The 22,459-nt window shown below is 45.6% G+C and overlaps 1 protein-coding gene across 1 annotated transcript in view; it reads right to left on the bottom strand.

The window, feature by feature from the left end:
- LOC306930023 (cadherin-22-like) overlaps positions 1–17,657 on the bottom strand; it is a 109,133-nt gene extending 91,476 nt beyond the window's left edge. Inside the window, exons 1-5 of the mRNA XM_079510762.1 lie at positions 17,540–17,657; positions 12,544–12,711; positions 7,536–7,723; positions 4,260–4,516; positions 2,275–2,442 (exon numbers count right to left, since the gene is read on the bottom strand). Coding sequence (XP_079366888.1) covers positions 2,275–2,442; positions 4,260–4,516; positions 7,536–7,723; positions 12,544–12,711; positions 17,540–17,648 — 890 coding nt within the window. The 5' untranslated portion in view covers positions 17,649–17,657. The remainder of the gene's footprint in view (positions 1–2,274; positions 2,443–4,259; positions 4,517–7,535; positions 7,724–12,543; positions 12,712–17,539) is intronic.
- Positions 17,658–22,459: the final 4,802 nt, after the last annotated feature.

The raw sequence follows: 22,459 nt of genomic DNA, 5'->3' as shown, positions 1-22,459 counted from the left end.
CTGGCACACCCGTAATCATCATATATACAGCTAATATGTGCGTGTGTGTTTGTGTGTGTGTTAGGTTAGGTGGTGAAAAACAACCATGCTATTTTGTGCTCATCATCATCATCATTTTTCGACCGCGGTCGAAATCATGGATTTCACAATGCCACACCAGACTTCCCGGTCCTTCATTACCATCCCCAGTTCCTGCTTACTGATGCATGTGTCCCTAGCGATGACATCAGGGTACGACAGTTTTCTACCTCTGGTCTGCTTTGAGGCAGGACTCCAGAGAAGAAGGGAAGATATAACCTCATTGTCAGCTCTGTAGCAGTGGCCGGCAAACTGTGTTCTTCTGAATTGGACTAGTGAAGAAACACGGGGAAGGTTGCCGTATATTAGATCAGTCGATGGGTGGCTCTTCCAAGACAGATTTTGCGCTCTCAATAGAAGGTGGGTGTAAGTACCATCCAACCGTTTCTCTTGTTTCTTTGAAAGTGTCCATGTCTCGGAGCCATAGAGTAGAATCGGCTCAAAGGTTGTCCTAAATACTTACTTTGTGCTCATACCCAAGCACCCAGTCACCCACCCAGCCAGGCAGCCAGCCACACACATAGCTCCGTAAGGGAGTGGTTGTACCACTCAAAATAATAATTGAGAATCACTGTTCGAGACTAAGAGAGTGGGGGAGTGTACAGCAGCTGCATATCCCAATCTTGATTCACCTGATGTGCAGCTGAGTTTCATTCACCGTACATCACGTCACGGAATGTATAACTCTGAAAGTGTACCGAATGGACCCGTTTTACTGTGCCTAACGCTAACCGACAATCACACAGCACTTCTACTGAGATGAACTGTCTGGAGAGAAGTGCAGAAAATGTACTGCTGTAAAATGATGGAGTCACTATAGGGAGGACTTTGATGGTGGCTAAATGACAGAATTAGTAACCCATGCAGTTTGTGAACTGCAAGAAGTTGTAGAAAAGGTACTCAAATGTTTTGCTTAAGTAAAACTATCAATACTGCAATATATAAATACTAAACATAAAAGTACTCATTGTGCAGAATGTCCCATTTCAAGTTTTAAAATGTCAACATATGGAATGTCAGAACAGGTCAGCACCATAAATGGCGATCTAAGGGTTTGAGGTCAGATGTAGAGTTGCTGGCCGGCTCCATATATGCAAATCCAGTCTTCTCCATGTATGGCTATCCAGGGTTTGATGAAGATCAGTGTTGTGATCTTCATATTATGGAGACGGCCATATATTGAGGCGTGACGGACTGACGGCCAGATATAGAGCGTGTCACGAGGCATGACGGACGGACGGACAGACTAACTGATTGCAGGTTCTCATGGTATTCTGCGACCTACAGTCGCAATAAATGTACTTAGTTGCTTTCCACCACTATCTGCAAGTCCATCGGTCTACTCTACTTGTAAATTCTCAGAGTTAAAATAACACAGTGTAAATGGATTAAACCAGAAATCGTATCAACTGGTGGCCCATTGCCTACTGTGTATCAAACAAAAAAAGAAAAAGGAAGCCTTTGAGGGTGACTCTAACTGTCTAACAGGTCGGCCTGACCAGTACAGTATGATTGACATGGGACGTAATCCTACTGAGTGCCTCTGTTCACTAAGCTCTACAGGGAAGGTGATGCACCTGCTTCCACTGCAGTCACAGTGATGGTGTGCCAGCCTGCAGTCTCTCACCTGCTTCCACTACAGTCACTGTGATGTTGTGCCAGCCTGCAGTCTCTCACCTGCTTCCACTGCAGTCACTGTGATGTTGTGCCAGCCTGCAGTCTCTCACCTGCTTCCACTGCAGTCACCGTGATGTTGTGCCAGCCTGCAGTCTCTCACCTGCTTCCACTGCAGTCACCGTGATGTTGTGCCAGCCTGCAGTCTCTCACCTGCTTCCACTGCAGTCACTGTGATGTTGTGCCAGCCTGCAGTCTCTCACCTGCTTCCACTGCAGTCACTGTGATGTTGTGCCAGCCTGCAGTCTCTCACCTGCTTCCACTGCAGTCACTGTGATGTTGTGCCAGCCTGCAGTCTCTCACCTGCTTCCACTGCAGTCACTGTGATGTTGTGCCAGCCTGCAGTCTCTCACCTGCTTCCACTGCAGTCACCGTGATGTTGTGCCAGCATGCAGTCTCTCACCTGCTTCCACTGCAGTCACTGTGATGTTGTGCCAGCATGCAGTCTCTCACCTGCTTCCACTGCAGTCACTGTGATGTTGTGCCAGCATGCAGTCTCTCACCTGCTTCCACTGCAGTCACCGTGATGTTGTGCCAGCCTGCAGTCTCTCACCTGCTTCCACTGCAGTCACTGTGATGTTGTGCCAGCCTGCAGTCTCTCGATCCAAGACCTTGCCCAGAGTGATGCCACCCGATACGGGATCAATATGGAAGACTTTCTCCTGGTCCGTGCTGTGATCAATGGAAAACCTGCAACCGGAGACAGAGACAGAGAGACACACAGAGAGACAGTAAAGCATGAGTAGCACAATACTTTTACAAGTGAAATTCCAATTCCGAGACATTTAATACAATCCTTTTTCTTTTCTTCTCACTTATAATTATTTTTGGGCTCTCCTTCCGTTCGCTGTGACAAACAAAGAGGTTATCTAAGGACTGATATCAGGTTACTTTGAGCGGGAGCAACTTGTAAAAAATATTTAATGATGAGAGAGAGAGAGAGAGAGAGAGAGAGAGAGAGAGAGAGAGAGAGAGAGAAAACTAAAAACATACCCACCAAAGAAAATGGATAAAGATAATCATCTGTTACAGTGCGTTTATAGGAAAGCTGTCACAGTGTGTGCGACCCTGCTTAGTTACTCACTGCCCACCCCGGAGCAAGAAAGCAGACATTAAAATTTCATAGTGTGCTCCAGCAAAATCAAAACACATCATCGGGAAGTCAACAGAAAACCCTATGACGGTTTTCTTTTTATTTCCACTTTCCAATTTTCTCCTTTCTAAGTTTCTACTACAGTATTCTGGCTGACTCGCTCATGCCCACAGAAACCCTAAACCAGCGAGGGCAACGGCAGCTTTTTAAATCTCTCTCCCACAAAGGCTCCTCACAGTCACACCACCCCCGCAGCCATCGTATGACAGCTAGAGTTATATTGTAGTATTATTAATAAAGAGAATGTCAACAGCATCATATGTACTGTTCTCAAATACCATTCATTTGAGAGGAGTAACACTTGAAACACAGTCCACAGCGTAGTGTAGTGTCCTTTCACACCTTGCATTTGTACCATATACGTCTGAGGAACACTGCATGGGTCACACATCTGGACACTGAAGACTGCTTCACATTCTTTAAAACAAAATTAAAATTATCCCACAATTTTGCAACCCATTTTTTTTCACCCAGTGTCAATTATCTAATGTAATCCCTGGGCTCAACACTGTTCATTCAATGCATGAGCGTCCAAGCCACTTCTTTTCACCTGACAAAGGGGAGTTTCCCCGGTTGGACGTAGCGAGTGGAAGAAACACATTATTCCAACCAGATCCTTTCCCCTCCATCAGGTGCCCTGGCTGGCCAGGGGGAGGCAGTTCTGTACAGTAACTGACAGCTGCGTTTTGTACAGTACCTGATAGGTGCGTTCACCACATCGGGGTCCTTGGTGTACAGTACCTGACAGGTGCGTTCACCACATCGGGGTCCTTGTTGGTACAGTACCTGACAGGTGCGTTCACCACATCGGGGTCCTTGTTGGTACAGTACCTGACAGGTGCGTTCTGTACAGTACCTGACAGGTGCGTTCACCACATCGGGGTCCTTGTTGGTACAGTACCTGACAGGTGCGTTCACCACAACAGGGTCCTTGTTGGTACAGTACCTGACAGGTGCGTTCACCACATCGGGGTCCTTGGTGTACAGTACCTGACAGGTGCGTTCACCACATCGGGGTCCTTGTTGGTACAGTACCTGACAGGTGCGTTCACCACATCGGGGTCCTTGGTGTACAGTACCTGACAGGTGCGTTCACCACATCGGGGTCCTTGTTGGTACAGTACCTGACAGGTGCGTTCTGTACAGTACCTGACAGGTGCGTTCACCACATCGGGGTCCTTGTTGGTACAGTACCTGACAGGTGCGTTCTGTACAGTACCTGACAGGTGCGTTCACCACATCGGGGTCCTTGGCGGTACAGTACCTGACAGGTGCGTTCACCACATCAGGTTCCTTGTTGGTACAGTACCTGACAGGTGCGTTCACCACATCAGGTTCCTTGTTGGTACAGTACCTGATAGGTGCGTTCACCACATCGGGGTCCTTGGCGGTGACCGTCCCGACCAGCGCTCCCACCTTGGCGTCTTCCTGCACCTCCATGACGGCGCCCTCTGCCGGACTGAAAGCGGGCGGCTCGTCCTCGTCCGACACGCTCACCCACACAATGGTCTGGTCCCGGAAGGAGCCCAGGTCCACGAAGCGAGGGTCCGCGTGCTTGTTCACCGCCTCCACCACCACGCTGTGCGTGTGCTTGCTCTCAAAGTCCAGGGCCTGGAGATGAATGAAACAAGGTGGAGACATCAAGGAGGGGGTCGTGTGGAGGTCGCATGACGTGGACTCCCAAACAATAAGGGCCCCACCCTTCTCCCTTTGTTTATATTGTGTTTAGTTTCCAAGATGGCCGCAAGTGTCTTGAATCCAGCCCAGTAAGGGCATAGGGTCGACCCCACCCGCTCACCTCCGCCCCACCCACTTCTGGTGCTGCAGCCATCTTGGAAACTAAACACAATATAAACAAAGGGAGAAAGGTGGGGCCGAGAAAGGCCCTTATTGGCAAAACACTTGACTAACTCACTGCCAAAGACGAGTTTAGACTTGTTTTTCCTCAAAGGCGCTCCCTGACAAGGACTCATGGAGCACAATGTTCTGTGTGTCTTGAAAGATTAGTACTAAAAACAGCAAAAACCGCTGGCGGTGTGAGCAGACTGTTCTAGAGAAACTGTAATGTTTACCCACAACCCATAAATATGGTTCCATGATCCAAACATGCAGGTCCCGACCCAGTGTTTAGAAAACTACAGCATATTGTTTTGAAGAGGTCCTTTGGAAGATGGCCTTTGATCCTTCTAATTAACGGCATACTGTGGAATAAAATAAAAACGTTCTGATTCAGTATCACTTTTGAGAGCTAGTGTTCTGAAAATAATATAGGCTAAATAGATGTCAACACATTTCCAGAGGTCTGAATGGAACATTAACCTTGCCAGAGGCTTGCATGCGCGGCCTAAAATCATATTTACAATGCGAAAAACAGTAACAATGTTATTTACCACTAGCCTGCAGTAGCCTGGCCAGAACAATACCTTGCTAAATGATAATGGTGTGTTCACCACAACATGGTCCTTGGCGGTACATTACCTGCCAGATTGATAATGGCCGATCGTCCCCTCAGTGAAACCTGCTAGACTTCCACCAAGGCTGCAAACAATACATCCAATGCAATGCATGATGGCTGCCTTAAAGACAACACTAGAGAAAATTAGGTTGTGTGATTTAATTATTTCCCTTCTTGGGCTGAAGGTTAATCCATCTGCAGCCCTTCACATGCAGAACTGTGTGTAACTTGAGTGACAGGTTGTATACATCTGGCAAAGATGTAAAAATGGCCATTTCTCCAGCTGCACAAACTAGGAACTGCATGGCTTTATCAATGCTGGGTAAGTCCTTTGCTAACAAAATGGAAGTGAAAAAGGCGGATATTGCTCGCACTTTTTTCACAGACCTGATTGATGTATGTCTTCTGATTGCTTCTACCTCAAACCCAGTTGACAGCAGGTGCTGTGAATGTTTTTAATCTCATGAGGAACACACCATGTGGCCAATAGCATTTGAAAGAAAAGAAAGGCAATGTAACAGCTGACTTCAAATCTATAAAAAGTAGCTACAACAGAATGAAGAATATTCATGGAAAAGTACAATATTTGTCTTTGACATGTAGTGGAGTATTCAAGTCGTAAGTTTCCAAAAAACTAAATACACAAAGAACAGAAAAATGCAGGCAGGGTAGAACAGATGGAGTAAAGTGTCAGCGTTGATTTGTGACAGAAGGGTACCAGCAAGAGTGCAGGGAAGATGTATAAGACGGTGAGACCAAGCATGATGTACGGCTTGGAAATGGTGACACTGACGAAAAGACAGGATGCGTAGCTGGTGGTGGCATGCTAGGATTCTCATAAGGAGTGACAATATCAGTGATGACTACATTAGAGGATCAGCCCAGGTTATAAGATTTGTGGATAAAACAGAGAGGCGAGTAGCTAAACCGCTAGCTATGCTCCTCTGTGTCCCTGTCCGGTCTTGGCTTCCGAGGCCGGGGTCTATTTTCTACCCAAGGCCGGGGCTGGACAGGGCCTACCAGAGCTATTTCACGGTATAACATTTTTGGGGGATTTTCTTTATTTGGTAGTACTAGGGCCCATAAAATACAGTGTACATATATTTTATAGACTTTCTGTGAACATCTAAAGTAGGTTTGTACTGCCTCTGGAATAAAAAATTGTACAATATGAATGTAATAGTCAAATTTGGGTTGTGCTTTAGCATGTTGACACTGCCATGCACCAAACAAATTATATTAATGAACAAAACATTGCGACACGATGCAGCATATGCACATATGCATACATAAATAATTAAATACCATGACACTATGCCACGATAATACAGTAATACGGTATACCTTTACATGCCTACTTACATTACTAATATAATACAGTAATACGGTATACCTTTACATGCCTACTTACATCACGCCCTGCTCTGCCTTTGACATTTTGCGGTGACATCGCTGTTACCCTGGTTTTTAACCAGCCAACATTCTCTTATGTAATTTAGATGGCATATTATGTACACATAGCACTCTATAGTTATACATAGTCATTGTACAGATATTCTACTGTATGATAGGTTCTTAGTTTGCTTATGTGTTGTTCTTGCTTATTGTAAATCGCTCTGGATTAAGAGCGTCTGCTAAATGCCCCAAATTGTAAATTGTAATCGCTGCCACCACACTACCACGCAAGTCTCGGCTTGTGTTTCAGACGCGTTGGCTGAATGCATGTGTGAGTCCAGCCTCAGGCATCAAGCCCTTTCCAGAGAGACACATTTCTAGTATGTGCCATTTTCACGCATATGCAGTCGTCATAATCATCAAGTATCAATATTATGGCGGCAATTACATATCTGTGCTAATTTTGTAGAAGGCTTATGGAACCTCCCAGTGGGCATGCAGTGTATGTCTGCATATCACAGATAGACTACCACTGATAATAAGAAGCAGAGCTGCTAGCTCAAGCCTAGCAGCCTTTTATCTGTCATGTCAAATGTTGTAGTAGCTAGAAGGTTTCTTCTAAGCATGCTATGCTCCATATAATTGCTAAGTATCAGCTCTAATGCTTTACTTAGTGATGACAGTAGACTAAAGAGTCCACTATTGGATGTAATGAAATGGACTTCCCTGCAGCTTTAGGGGAATGGAGCACCGCTGACCAACTGCTAACAGAACCCTTACCTTTTTGACGGAGATCACCGCCTCCTGCGTATGTGGGTCTGTGGTGACCTTGAAGAGCTCCCCTCCCTCTTGGTCTTTGATCAGGTAGCTCATGTCCGTGTTCTCTCCCATGTCGGCGTCGGTGGCGATGACGCGGCCCACCGAGGTCCCCACGGGCGCCCCCTCCGAGACCGCAAACTGGTACATCTCTGGTTGGTGACCCGGGTAAGTGTTACAGGAGGAAAGAAGGGCAGAAGGAAAATAAATAAGTGATGGAAGGTGTTACGAGGAAGAAGAGGAAAGGTGGATGACCGGAAGAGGGTGAGGTTAGAGGGAGAGTGCATGTGGAGAATATGAGACAGAACAGACAAAAAATAAAGCAGGCACAGAAAAAAAGAAATATCACGTGTCAAAGAGATGAATCGAAGAAACAAGAGGGGAGAAAGGGTGAGAGAATGCAATAAAGGAAAGAGATCAACGGGATCAGGGTGAGTTAAGCGAGGTCTGTGGTCAAAATGTTCACAGCATACCCTCCAGTTCACACAACTCTCAGAGTATCAGACCGTTCTCACATACAGTTGGAGGCCATCGATATTGTCCTTTTCTTTTTGCTGAGGTTTGCGTGATCTGCGCAAACCATAGCGCGCCACCGAGTGGCGCGCTACGAGCTTGTAGGTCTGCTATTTTTGAAAAATCGTGAAAATATTTATTTCAGAAAACTGGAGGATTTAGAAGGATTTTTTTAAATTTTGAGGTCAGGCCTAAATGGGTCAAATGATAAGGGACAATATCGGTGGCACCCAACTGTAGACAATTCATGTTGCACATACTACTGTATAACATTATGCCATTGCTGTTAGCTGCACTGACAGCTCCTATTGAGTTCCTGTCAGGGGTTATCCTCTTAAACCCCAGGGGGGTCCAGGAGGGAAAATCAAAAATATCGGAGTTGGAACCTGAGACCTTGACCAGCCCCATTTACCCGCTGAGAGCTGTTCATGAGTTGGACAGCCGCGGGGGATTGGGGCTTAACCCATTCAGGCCTGACGTCGAAATTAAAGTTTTCTAAATCATGACAATTTTCGGAAAGATTTGAGGCACATTTTAACGATTTTTCAAAAATAGCAGACCTACAAGTTCATAGCGCGCCACTCGGTGGCGCGCTATGAGCTTGTAGATCTGCTATTTTTCAATAGTTAAATTATAACAATGTTTAAAACACCAAAAGGGGTTCCCGCCCCAAAATGGGTTAATGGTTAATGTGGTTAAACGCTAACGTGACATGGATGCGTTCCAGGTCTCAATGGATTAAGAGGACACACTACTATACTGTATCTCTGGCAGGTTTGAGTGTTAATAGTGCATACGCTAAACTGTCATTCCATGTCAGTAAGACGTTCAGTACTGCCAGGGTTCATTCACAACACTGTACATAGCAACTGGTTTACATATTCAAGCACATTATTTTGTACAGTTTGCGGGGTGTGCATGGATCTGCTTTCCAAACTGAATTGATTGATTGATTGATTGAAGAATTTATTAACAGTTTGCAGAATTACAGTACATTTCAAGCACAAACTCAATACAAAGGCTGTTAACTGTGAGTGGACGACCCAATTAAGCATTACACTTGTTTCCAATAGGGTCCACCATGTTCAAATCATCAAAACATTTAGAGACGTACAAATAGACACTTCTATAGACAGAACAGGAATTCATCATAAAGGAGGGAAAAAAAGGGAAAAGAAATATATACAGTGAGGGGAAAAAAGGGGGGGGCGGGGGGGGGGGGGATTCAGATTTTACGGGGGCCAGTTTCGAATTGCAGCCATCCGTAGGTGCCCTTTGAGAGCGGTTTTGAAGGAGTCAAGGGATTCGCATGTCTTAATGACAGTTGGTAGGGCGTTCCACATTTTGGTGGCATAGGAGCGAAAATAATTTAGTCCCTTGTTTGTGCCGAATCTGGGTTGTACATGGTTCGTTGCACTCCCTCTGGTGTTGTGGGTGTGGACTTCGTTAACATTAAGGAAGTATCTAGACAGGTACATGGGTATCTTGGTGGTGTATCGAATCTTGTGGACCAGACCCATTGCAAGATGCTGTACTCTGTCGTCGACCCTAAGCCATTCCAGCCTGTCGAAGTGGGCAGGGGTTAGGTGGGTTCGGGGGGCTAGATCAAGTAGGAGCCTGACCAGTTTGTTTTGGGAAGTCTGGAGCCTGGTTTTAAGGGCCTTTGAGGTGCTGTGGTACCAGGAGGTGCATGCATAGTCAAAGAAACCCTGTACAAGGGCTCCTGTTAAGGTCTTCAAGGTGTTGACCAGTGAGGAGATCCTGTAGAGGAATCTTGTTCTATGGTTGACTTTTTTGATTACGTTGGTGGCCATTTTATCACCGGAAAGATTAGCCTCCAGGATGGAGCCTAGGTAGGTAATTTCATCTTTACGTGTGATAACATTGTCACCCACTCTAACCAAGAAGCCATTTGCCTTGCTGAGATTACTAATAGAGCCAAAGAGAATGGATTCAGTTTTTCCCAGGTGTAAAGATAGTTTGTTATCAGCGAGCCAGGTGCAGATTCTACCGAGTTCAGAGCTGAGGGCATTTTCAACCTGCAGTTTGTCCCTGTCCGAGACCAGCAGTGCTGAGTCATCTGCGAACAGGAACAAGTTGCAGTCACAAGCTGAAGTCATGTCGTTTACATATATTAGGAACAGTAGAGGCCCTAGTATGCTTCCTTGTGGAACGCCACAGCTCACTGGGAGGGGGGGGGGGACAGTGTTCCGTTCACTTCCACCATCTGTTCTCTCCCCTCCAGGTAGGATTGCATCCAGCTCACTGATGTGCTATCGAAACCAATCTGTGGCCATACAGCATAGTAGTAAAGTAATGCTGCTGTAAGTGAGAATTATTGACGCTAGCTGTATTTACACAAGCAGCTACAAAAGCGACAGGCTACCATTCCATTTCAATGGAAGCCAGCGACATAAAGATGCAAACTGACAACTGCCCGACTGCTACAAAAAAGATTAAATGGCTTCCACATTTTTAAAAACTCTGTAACGCAGTGAAGCATCAATTAATCATTATGTTTTTGTTTAATTAATTCCACTGACCTTGCATGGGAAAGTAATCTTTGCCATTAGCCAGTTCCCAGTTGTTTTTAATGTCTAACTGTACCACAAGTTGTTTATATGCATGACTAGTAAAGTAATCAATCAATCAATCAATTGTAGAGCGCTTTGGAGAAACATACTCGCAAATAACCTTCGTGAAATAAGCCCCCTAGACTCTAGACACAAATCAGCCAACTGTAACAAACAATTGTGTTACTTTAAAATGTGACTGCCTGTGGTAGAGAGGTAAAGAAATAAACAAGCTGTCAGCCCTGCTGGACAGAGAGAGAGAGGTACAACCAACCACATTACCATCCTTAGAAAGGGAATAATAATAATGTTTTATTCATAAGCGGAGGTTATTCAGTGTGGACTATACCAAGTGATGCTAATGTGTCTGCGATTGAGAAGAGCCTTGCTGTGTCACTGAAAGACAATAAACAAAGGTGCCATACTGTACATTGAGTGCGTCTTCTCTTTAGTGTGTGCATCATGTAATTAAACATATGCATTGGCATTATAGTGCAGAATGATATCTTTAACTGAGTGCGTGCGTGCGCGCGTGCGCGTGTGCGTGTGTGTTCTGTCTCTGTATGGTAGAGGCAGAATTTTTTTTATAGAAAAATGTGGAGGTAGGCCTAAGCTAAGAGGTCAAAGGCTAATGATATACATACATTGAATGAAAATAGGACAAGGTCAATATTAGTCTTGACCGAACTGGCATGACACGTCATTCATGTATTAGCCTTGAGAGTAATGTTTTAGACACAGGGTGAAAGAGAGACGGAAATAAATACAATGTATGAGTCGTAGATGTAATTAATATTATTATAGAATATTATTCCATGCCTGCCTTTTCTGATAATTGTATAATATCTTGATGTTTTTTGTCATAGTACACTTTTCTTTTGCCCTGTATGTATTGTGCTTAATTCGGGATGCGCTGACGGGTCGACAGTGAATTTGGCACCTAAGATGACCTTAATTCACTAAACTAAATCTGTCTAATTACCACAAGAGCTGTGAGGATAAAACAAAACATCAGTGTCACTCTGAATATTGATTCAGACCTCTCTAGAGTCCCATGTACCGGGCCAGACATCAGTTCCCATCACTTGATGGCCAGTTATGGGTCGAGTGTTGGACCAGCACATGCATTAATATAAAATGATTTTCTCTGACTGTATTTAGGCCAGTCAGCACGGCTGACACCATTCCCTGATTGGTGTTAGTGCCCCACAACATTAATGTTTCCCTTCAATGTCAATGGCGTTTAATGTTTTGATGTCTAATTTACGTCATATTTAGTGGAATTATCAGCTCTTACATCATCATCTCATACTGACCATTGGCCAATCAGAATGCCTGTTGCCTGTGATTGGTTAGCTGATTTGCTCGTTTACATATGACGTAAATTTAGCGGACATTTGACCGGAATTCTCTTACCGTGGTCAATGGCAAATCTTCAGACGTGTGGGGACAAAAGCTGTTTATAGAAGGGGCTAGCGCCCCTTAAAAATAAATCACCGAGCTGGCGGGTCTAACATTCAGAACTCAGAGCCCATAGGGGCCAGCTGAGCTATACTCCTCTAATTGCCTCTCTGTTTTTGTTGCAAATTTAGAAGCAGACTTCAGAGGCGGGTGAAAGAAGCGTTAAAAACGTATTTGGCGAGGAGTGAAAGCCTCAATAAGACGTTAAAGAAGTATTTTATTAAGTTGAACTATTGAGCTACAAGATTTCTGCCCGACAGTGACAATGCAATTATTCTGCCCCACAAGATGAACACTACTCTCTCTCTCTATCTCTCCGTATCCCTCTGAAAATATGAGTGTGTGTGTGTGTGTGTGTGTGTGTGTGTGTGTGTGCGTGCGTGCGTGCGTGCGTGCGTGCGTGCGTCTGTGTGCAAGAGGCTCACTCTGTGGAAAGCGTGGTGGGTTGTCGTTAACGTCGGTGATGACGATGGTCACCGTAGTGGAGCCGGAGAGACCGCCCAGTTGACCCGCCATGTCCGTGGCCTTGACCACCAGCTCGTAGCGGTCCTGGGTCTCACGGTCCAGGTCTGCCACAGCTGTCAGGATGATCCCTGATGATGGCGGCATGGAAAGGGACACATGAGAAGTTGGAGACAGAGAGAGAGAGAGAGAGAGAGAGAGAGAGAGAGAGATGGGGGGGAGGCCGAGAGAGACAAAGGAAAAGGTCAGAACAGTTGTTAGAATTCTTGCAACTTGATAATATCCCCGACGCCGCCCATTTTGAATATCAACTTCAGCTGAGCACTCTATTACAGATGAGACGCACTAGTGCAGTGCATTCCAATTCCCCCTCCATGAGCCCTCCGGATAGACGAGATTGTGTCTTTTTTTCCTTCCCTTCCCTTTTTTTCTTTTTTTAAGCACCGTGCTTATACCATTATAGGACTGGGCTGTATTACAATGAATAATATATAGGCAACGGAATGAAGGCCTGCCTCTGCCAGAATTAAGCTTTATGACAACTTCTCTATACGGTGAAAGCCAAGACTGTGTCAGGATGTACCTCTATAGTGCAAGCAGTGGGTTGTAGACAAAACAATCACAATGGCTTCTCTTAATCTGCCCAGGGAGCGCATTCAGTAGTTGCATTTCAACAGGCTCTGTGCTGAGTTGAAAACAGGCTGTCTACTGCGTTAAGCCACACCAGTCTTACACTTCAAAGAGAGGAAAGAGTTCTGCAGAGTTTTAAAAGAAAGAACAATCCAATCCTCTGCATGCTTCCAGAAATTGGATATTTGTGAAAAGATGACTGCAGTGTATTGGTCGCTGTGACTGACCCACTATGTGGACTAACTACAGTAGCAACACTCAGGTCAGGTTGCCCTGTCCAATCACAGGCAGCTGGGGATGTCATGGCTGACATTGTGACCAAGGCACAGGAGAAGAATGGGGGGAATTTCAGCTCCATATTTTTTGTTTTGCATTTTAGTGTGACAATATGATGGCATAATACCGGTAAGCTCTGTATAATTGGTTGATTGACAAACAGCAACATGTATATTAAGCTCACAAGACATCATAATGTATATAGGCATTGGGAGCTTGTAGATGTTTATATCAAAAAAGTAATGTCAACTTTCATTTCTGTAGGCATGGCCAGACAAGGCAGTTTTGTATAGCAGCACATTGCAGCAACAAGGCAATGCAAAGTACTTTACGTAAAACATCAGTGCATTAAGATATAGAAGCTCTATTGTAAGCTCTAATCTTCTATTGTGAATAAAATGTTATTTTGTCCAATAGTAGAGTATGTGAATACAATATAACCTATACAAGGGGGCACGGTGGCACAGTCGGTAGTGCTGTCACAGCTAGAAAGTCCTGGGTTCGATTCCCGCTGGGGACGCTGTGGGCGCTGAGGGGCGTGTTCTCTCCTCCGTCATCAGTGCCCATACCCGAGGCGGGGTTGGTTCTGTGTGGAGTTTGCATGTTCTCCCCGTGTCCCCTAGGTACCCTCACAAAAAACATGCAGTAATCCTGGTCTCTATAGCTAAGGAACTGGTCAGAATAACGTGTTCCTTCCACGCACTACGTCCGGCCGGGGAAACTCCCCCTGTCAGGTGAAACGAGGCAGCTTGGACTCCTCATGCATAGAAAGAAGCATGACGAGGTCACTGCCACCCTGCCACACACTGCCACCCTGCCACACCCTGCCACCCTGCCACACACTGCCACCCTGCCACACACTGCCACCCTGCCACACCCTGCCACCCTGCCACACACTGTCACCCTGCCACACACTGCCACCCTGCCACACCCTGCCACCCTGCCACACACTGCCACCCTGCCACACACTGCCACACACTGCCACCCTGCCACACCCTGCCACACACTGCCACCCTGCCACACACTGCCACCCTGCCACCCTGCCACACACTGCCACACACTGCCACCCTGCCACACACTGCCACCCTGCCACACACTGCCACCCTGCCACACCCTGCCACACACTGCCACCCTGCCACACACTGCCACCCTGCCACACACTGCCACCCTGCCACACACTGCCACCCTGCCACACACTGCCACCCTGCCACACACTGCCACCCTGCCACACCCTGCCACCCTGCCACACACTGCCACCCTGCCACACACTGCCACCCTGCCACACACTGCCACCCTGCCACACACTGCCACCCTGCCACACACCTGCCACACACTGCCACCCTGCCACACACTGCCACCCTGCCACACACTGCCACCCTGCCACACACTGCCACCCTGCCACACACTGCCACCCGCCAGCCCTACAGCGGTGGCACAACAGAAGCTAGCCGCTTCACTGGGTGGTAAGATAATATTTATATTCTGCTCCTCTCCTGGGATTTTACATGTCAAAATCTATTGTTGCATTTCCTGGGCTTGTGCTCCTCTCACTCCCAGAGGTTTACATTGTGTTGAATACACAACTCAGTGATTCTAGTCACATTTGGCTCCCAAGTAGCTCCGGGTCATGTTTGTATGCGAGTAGCCAAAAGTACACTGCAGCAGCGGAGCTAAGGAGGGAGGCAAATGACATGGTCCTCTTTCATCCACAGGAGGCCAGAGGGGATGCATTTGTGATGCATTTCCCCCCCTATCTCAACCCTAACTCCCTGCATTGAATAAGATTTTATTCAACACATTTGAATGTAAAATTCCGTTACAGGATTTATATTCATTATATGTCTCCCATGCTGACTGAAAATGAACGTACACGGCACAGGGGAAGCCAGTGTGGACGTCAAAAACGCCAAAACCCTAGCTATTAAGGAGCTCGGAAAAAGCTAGCCTACATACTGTAGGAAAGGAAAAAAAAGTGAGCATGAAATGTAAATGACGATAGCTCTATATCTTCCTCAACAGAACTTGGTCTGTGAATCCACAACCGACCATGAATGGCAGTGTTTCGCTTTTGTTCAATTCATCATACTGTCTCTTGAAAAATAACACATGATCTGGTGAGTGGAATTGCCTTCATACACAATACCATCATAACAAAAAAATCCCTGGGAGAATTTTCTTTACCGAGAAAGAAACAATGAAAGACGCCTCAATACTGTCATAACAATCCAACATGTGAGAGATGTCTTTACAGAGACAGCGATTCTTAACCTTTTTAATTTCAACGACCCTAGGTTTAGATTATATTTGACTTTTTTGGTCCCACAAGGGAACTGCAGTACCGCACTATATGAAGTATAGGACAGATCAGGAAAAAAAATCTATTTTGCATATTGTGACATCAACCGTATATCGTCCAATCATATGAGAGCAAAAAAGTGTATCCTGTGGAATTTTAGGCAGGGGGGTGTAATTGTCCAATCAGAGGAGTGAAAAGAAAGAAAGGCCAATAACAATACAATAATAATTAATAAGACCATGGATTTGATACTGTAGCCCAAGTCCTTAGCTGGGGACCCCCTGGGACAGTACGTGATTCAAGGAGGCTGGCCTTTGCGTGTGCGTGTGCGTGTGTGCGTGCGTACATGCGTGCGTGTGCATGCGTGTGTGTTTGTGGCTTTGGGCCCAGCTACATCTCAGACATGCTGAAGCCATATGAACCCTCAGGTCATCTGGGGCTGGCCTACTAATAGTTCACCCGATAGTTGGAACAAAACACGGTGAAGCAGCATTTCACTATTATGCACCACACACCTGGAATAATATTCCAGGTTACATTAGGAAATCCCCAACCATAGCTGTTTTTAAGTCCAATTTAAAAACACATTTATTTAACATTGCCTATCCCAATGATGTCTAACAACAGCTAGGTCTTGCCTGGGCTTTAAATGAGCTGTGTTCTTTGTATCAAAGGTGGGAGTATTTGTTCCAATTTATATGCTCCTTTATCTTATTTAAATTGTATCTATTATAATCTGTATTCATTTTAAAGTGCACTGTTGCACTCTGTATTGGTTTTTATTCTGTAAAGCACTTTGAATTGCCTTGTGTATGAAAGTTGCTATATAAATAAAAATGCCTTGCCTTGCCTTGTGTGTGAGCGAGTATGTGGAGGGGGGCCTGGCTGGGACTGGATTAATGGTGAGGGGTAGAGGGGCACCGGCAGGTCGTGAGACGAGGAGCTGGTCTCCCGGCAAGCCCCGCTGAGGCAGAGCCATTTATCATCCCGGCACCGGGGCCGACCGAATCAAAGCGGCAGGGACCAAAAAAAGAGGGATCATTAAAAGTTTAGCGCTTCTCCCGCGGGGCCATTTGCAGGCAACACCAACGCTGGGCTATGCCTGAGAGATCGCGGCTCAGGCCTTATCCCCGCCATCCGCCTCACCAATAGAATACCAGCAGGGAATTCAGCCATATCTGCTGACTGGGGACGAGTGACACTATCTGCATCTTGGGGGATATTCAACGTATAACCCTCTGGAGATTTAACTGTCCCAACGTTTTTACTATGTGCCTTGGGCACATAGTAAAATAAACTAACATTACACAAGTAATTAATGCTTACGGCTATATACGGCAGTGCAAAAATCACCTTGAGCAAGTTGGTTAATCCTTCATCTGTATGCCTGTGAATATATGGGGAGGCTGTATCCGTGACTGTGTAATGATCATTTCTGCAACTTCTTTAGCTCTGCCTAACTGTCCCTGCCTATGTCTAACCTCGCGTCACCAGGCTTTCCACCTCAGAGGTGGTTTAGATCGGATGATAGAAAAATAGCAAAAGATAGCAGGCGATTATTTTGGGTATTCCTTATTACCGGTTTGGATTTCCGGCCTTATGACTAGTACAAACCAGCGACTACAACATGACATGTAAGATATCATCTGCTCCCGACCAGAGCATAAACCTGAACAGGAATGCTGCCCAGGCTAGAGAGGGGGGGAGAGATAGAGAGAGAGAGAGAGGTTATGTACATGGAAAATCAAGCAGCTTACCAGTGTGTTTCTCCACAGAGAAGAACTTCTCCCCGTCCAGAACGCTGTACACCACCCTGGCACTGCTGCCATACGTCGGGTCATCTGCATCCGACGCTATGACCTTCATCACGGATGTTCCTATTCAGAGAGAGAGAGAGAGAGAGAGAGAGAGAGAGAGAGAGAGAGAGAGAGAGAGAGAGAGAGAGAGAGAGAGAACACACACACAGGCTCAGATGAAGAGAAGTTCAGAGCCAGGCCACCTGGGATTAAGCCACAGACAGACACTGACATCTTAAAGAGTCAGGGCGAGAGAGAGGATAGTTTATGTACAACAGCAAAGCAGGTGTTTGGGGACCTCTGGGTTCTCCATGTCTGTGTGTTTGCTGCGTGTGCCTGAGTGACTGCATGCCTACTGTAGGACTTATTATACTAGAGAGAGAGAGAGAGAGAGAGAGAGAGAGTATGAGGTTAAATGGTAAATGGTGCATTTATATAGCGCCTTTATCCAAGGCGCTTTACATAGATTGTGCATTACATTCACCCATTCACACACACATTCATACACCGATTGCAGCGGAAGCCATGCAAGGTACTGTTAGGAGAATTTTATATTCTCCTCTCGCTAATATCGCTAATATACAATTAATTCTCTATAAATTTTCATTTTAACATGTTGCTCTCATAATGTAAATGCTGACTGCAAATAGCTCTCCAGTGGGCCCCTCGTATCATAATTAATACCATTTGACAGACAGACACACACTCCCCTGCCTTCTCACTCCCCTGCCTTCTCCAAGGTCGGGGCTCTGTTAAACTTGGATACTTCTAACAATGGGACTCTGTACTGTACACGTCCGGGGTGAACGATGAGCAACCAGTTTGAACCAGTTGCTATCTTGTAAATTAGGACTTGTCATGAGTAAGACCCACCTACTTGTGGATTCTGTGTCATTCATATAAGCACTGAAAGTGCATTTATTCTTTATGTCTACCCAGCGTCTCGTGTCGAGAGGTTGTGTCTTCATCATTTTGTACAATCTTACCATGGAATAAATATACCATCTCAGACCAGACCATTTCTCCAAGAGCTTTTAATTGTCATCGTGTGCATAATTAATCTTGTTCTAACAATTGGCGCGGCGAGCAGAGGTCATCCAGGTCACCGCCCTCCAGGCCCTTCGGGTGTTTTGCCGTCGGCTGATTAACCATCTCGGAGGCTTTCTGCCAACCGGCCCCGGACCGCACATAGAAACAGCGAGGGGGAGCCGCGTTTCCAAACACCCGGAGGGGCCAGGAGCACAGCGGACTGGATCTCAAAAGAACAAACAAGACATGCACACGGTGAGGTTTTTCTAAAAACTATAAATCTTGTTCCTGTGAATCGGGGGGGAATATTTAAGGTTGTAAAGATAAATTGAGTATTAACTCATATGTCGGGACCGTGTTTACATATGTCGGTCTGAACGGAGGTCCGTTTCAGAGGTTAGTCTAATGGTCTGTAAGCATTCGAGATAGTGGTGAAACAGAGATTATTCTAAGGTCCGCAAGCATTCGAGGTAGAGGTGCAGCGAAGGTCAGTTTTCTGATGGTTAGTTAATGGTCTGCAAGCATTCGAGATAGTGGTGCCAGCAGAGGTTAATCTAAGGTCCGCAAGTGTTCGAGGTAGAGGCACGGCGGAGGTCAGTCTTAATATTTAAGGTGTTCTTGACACTTTAAGTGACTGAGGGTATTTATGCTTGTTTAACCCACGGTATAACCAGCCTAGCTAAAGAAATTTAACTAGAAAAGGTCACTGAGATCGTTATCAGTGAGGAATAAAGATGGGCAACCATCGGTCATCATCAAGATTAGGTGATGAGGGACATGAATGCAAAACACGGTCCTGTAGTTTTTTTTAGCTGTCTGTCTGAATGGTATTTTATGGGTTTTTGACTCACTGACACTGCTATTGTCATGCAAATGGTCGGATAGGGCGTAAAACAGTGAGGGACGCGCTGTATGTGCGTGTTAAAAAGAGCCAAGGGCACTTTATGGGTTTTTCTGAGAAAGGTACACTGAGTGTGAACCAAGTGATTGAACTTGGTGAAAAGCTAACCCAGACAAAGTTAAGTCTCTCTAAGGAAAGAGAGCATAGACAAAGTTAAGTCTCTCTAAGTAAAGAGCGCATAGACAAAGTCGAACAAAAGAAAAAGTCCTAAATGTGCAAAGATGATGCAGAAAGAGGCAGTAACAAGAGAGATACTGGATGAATGTGTAATGTGATCTCCATAAGGAAGTGTGTGTAATGTGGATGAAGGAAGAATGAGTGGATGACGGAGCAGAGCTCAGACAGAGAGAATGATGTGAAAGTGATGTCTAAAATAGAATCAGTGATGGATGAGAATTCGCAACCTCCCTCTTTACATTTTTATGGGAGCCCCTACTCGCATGTGTTTTGTCTGTATCACCTCTGTAGGCACTGCTGCGGATCGACCCAGATCTTGGTTCCCCCCCCATACCAGCCATTCTACGCCCTGCCTGCCCCGTCCAGCAAAGCAACCAGCATTCCAGCACGAGCAGAGCCCGCAGCCCTCCCCGCTTCACAGCAGCAGCTGTTAACCCCTTCACAACTTATGACGGAAATGGACGTGCATCGTTGGGTTAATGCTTCAGCACCCCAAACGATGCCTCTGCACAAAGTGGACAGCAGCAGCCCTGTCAACACACATGCCTGTGACCTCTGCAACCCCACGGCCTCCTACGCCATATCTCCATATCGACGACCCTGCCCACTCTGGAAGAAACACAGTCTGCACAGATGTGTGCTGCCCTCAGCCTATGGACTTGATTCAACTCAATGACACAGGCGACACCCAACGCTCGTCCTGCACTGACATTTCAGACCCAGTGCTGTCTAAACAGTGACAGTACAAAAGGGCACACCAACATATTCGACTAACAGCCTATAGAGGACTGGCACGGTGCCCCGATCACAGGGCGCCTCACAAACGTATCATCTGCCAGGTGCTGGGCCCGCCTCAAATGAACTGTATCCTGACCCATGGGCCCAGCAAGAAGAGGAGGATGAAACCAACGTACCACCGGCCGACATGCAGACAGCTGACGACAACGAGAGTGGTGAAAAGGGAGGTGAAAAGAACCAACAGCTGAATGGAGAGCGGCTTGCCCGTTACTGAGGGGGAACAGAGGTCAGGGCCGCACGGGGAGGGGTCAGGCGACTCCAAGGGAGACCACGGAGACCATGCAGGGATGATGGAGATGACGGGCGCTGGGCCGGATTGTCTGGTGAGGGGAGGCGGACGAGAGAGCTGGGGCCGATGCTGCACTGTGCGTTCAGACGTCGAGTCAGTCACAGGTTAAGGTTATGCACTCCATACACCCACTCAAACACTACATAAACACGCTCCAAAAGGCACACATACATCCCCACACAACCTGAGAAATGAAACATGTCCCATGCCGTCACGCAAACAAACATCCTCTGAGCCATTTTCATTGCACTATACCACACTTAAATTGCAATCAAGCAGATCATAATCATGCCTTAAAAACACCACACGCAAACAAACACCCTCTGAAACATGAATCACGACCCCACGCCTCATTTCATTCATACACCCCCTGTGCCATGACAATGCACGACACCACCATTTAAGTCTCACACAGAGAAGATTGTTTTTATTATTATTACTATTATTTTTAGAATGTCCCTTGTCCACGTATGCCTCACAGTGTTCATTTATAAACTGCCCATGTATTTTTTACCTGGTGTTCAACTGCAGTTGAGGGAAACAGTACTCAAATGTTTAAAGTAAAAGTATCGATACTGCAAAAATAGAGAAAAAGGTACATGTTGTTGGAAAGATGGCGAGAAAGGCCATTTTGTTATGTATTTAATGATACGTATTTACCAATATGAATATGAAAAGCCTAATACCATAATGTCGGAAGAGGCAGCATTTTAAAGCTGCTTTTAGAAACTAAGGGGTTAAAACAGGACTCTCCAAATACCATTTTGGCGTGTAGAGCCATAAACTATTAAGATAACCTTTGAGTTATCAACTAATCAATCATCTGGACTCTGGAGGAGTCCTGTTGAGGAGAATTTGTAAGAATGTAATAGAGTACAAGTACTCAAGTAAGGCCAGGAGAAAACAATACTTTATCTACCCGCCAGCTGACAGATCTACAATGATTCAAAATTATCCATCACATGTATTCATTTTGAGTTTCAGATGGTTTATACATGAGTTTCCAATGTCCTAAATGTATTGTAGTGGTTCAAATATACTACGCTTTGTGATAAATATGAAGCTGGAAGTAACTGAGTTTCAGTATAATATTAGGATTAAAGTAAAAATATTGAAGTTTGCTAATAGGCAACAACACTAACTAACAACAAGTTAGTGAAAACTGTGGTTTAAATGTTGACAGAAATGTAGGTGATCAAAGTGTGATTACTACCCTCTCTGAGGCAAATAAATTAATAAATAATGACCGTTGTGTCTTTAAGGTAATTAGTAAAATTACATAACATATGTTGCAACTAAAGGGAGGAAGGCCTACAACTGATTCAAGACACATTTTAACTCCCCATTGTGGTAGGGTCCTTGCTGTTCCCTATCGATGTGTCAAATTAAATTCATATCTATTCCAGCTGGATGATTCTAAATTAGTTTACACACTGCTACATTTGTGTTAAGCTCAGACTCTATTATTATTATAATTGTTAAATATATATATATATATATATATATCTTTTAGATTAATTCTCTTGTCTCTCTTGGCTGTTATCTCATAGGAGTATAACCCCCCCCACGCATTCCTGTGGGCTGCAGGAAAACTGGACTGACTGAGGGGACCGTGCAGGCGTGCACAGCCGTGACTGACTGGCAGGTTATACCAGGATCTTGACATTTTATTTTGTTTTAATTCTCC

Source organism: Electrona antarctica (assembly GCF_951216825.1).
Source record: "Electrona antarctica genome assembly, chromosome: 9".
NCBI classification, from domain to species: domain Eukaryota; kingdom Metazoa; phylum Chordata; class Actinopteri; order Myctophiformes; family Myctophidae; genus Electrona; species Electrona antarctica.
This window is presented reverse-complemented; position numbering and strand designations above follow the sequence as displayed.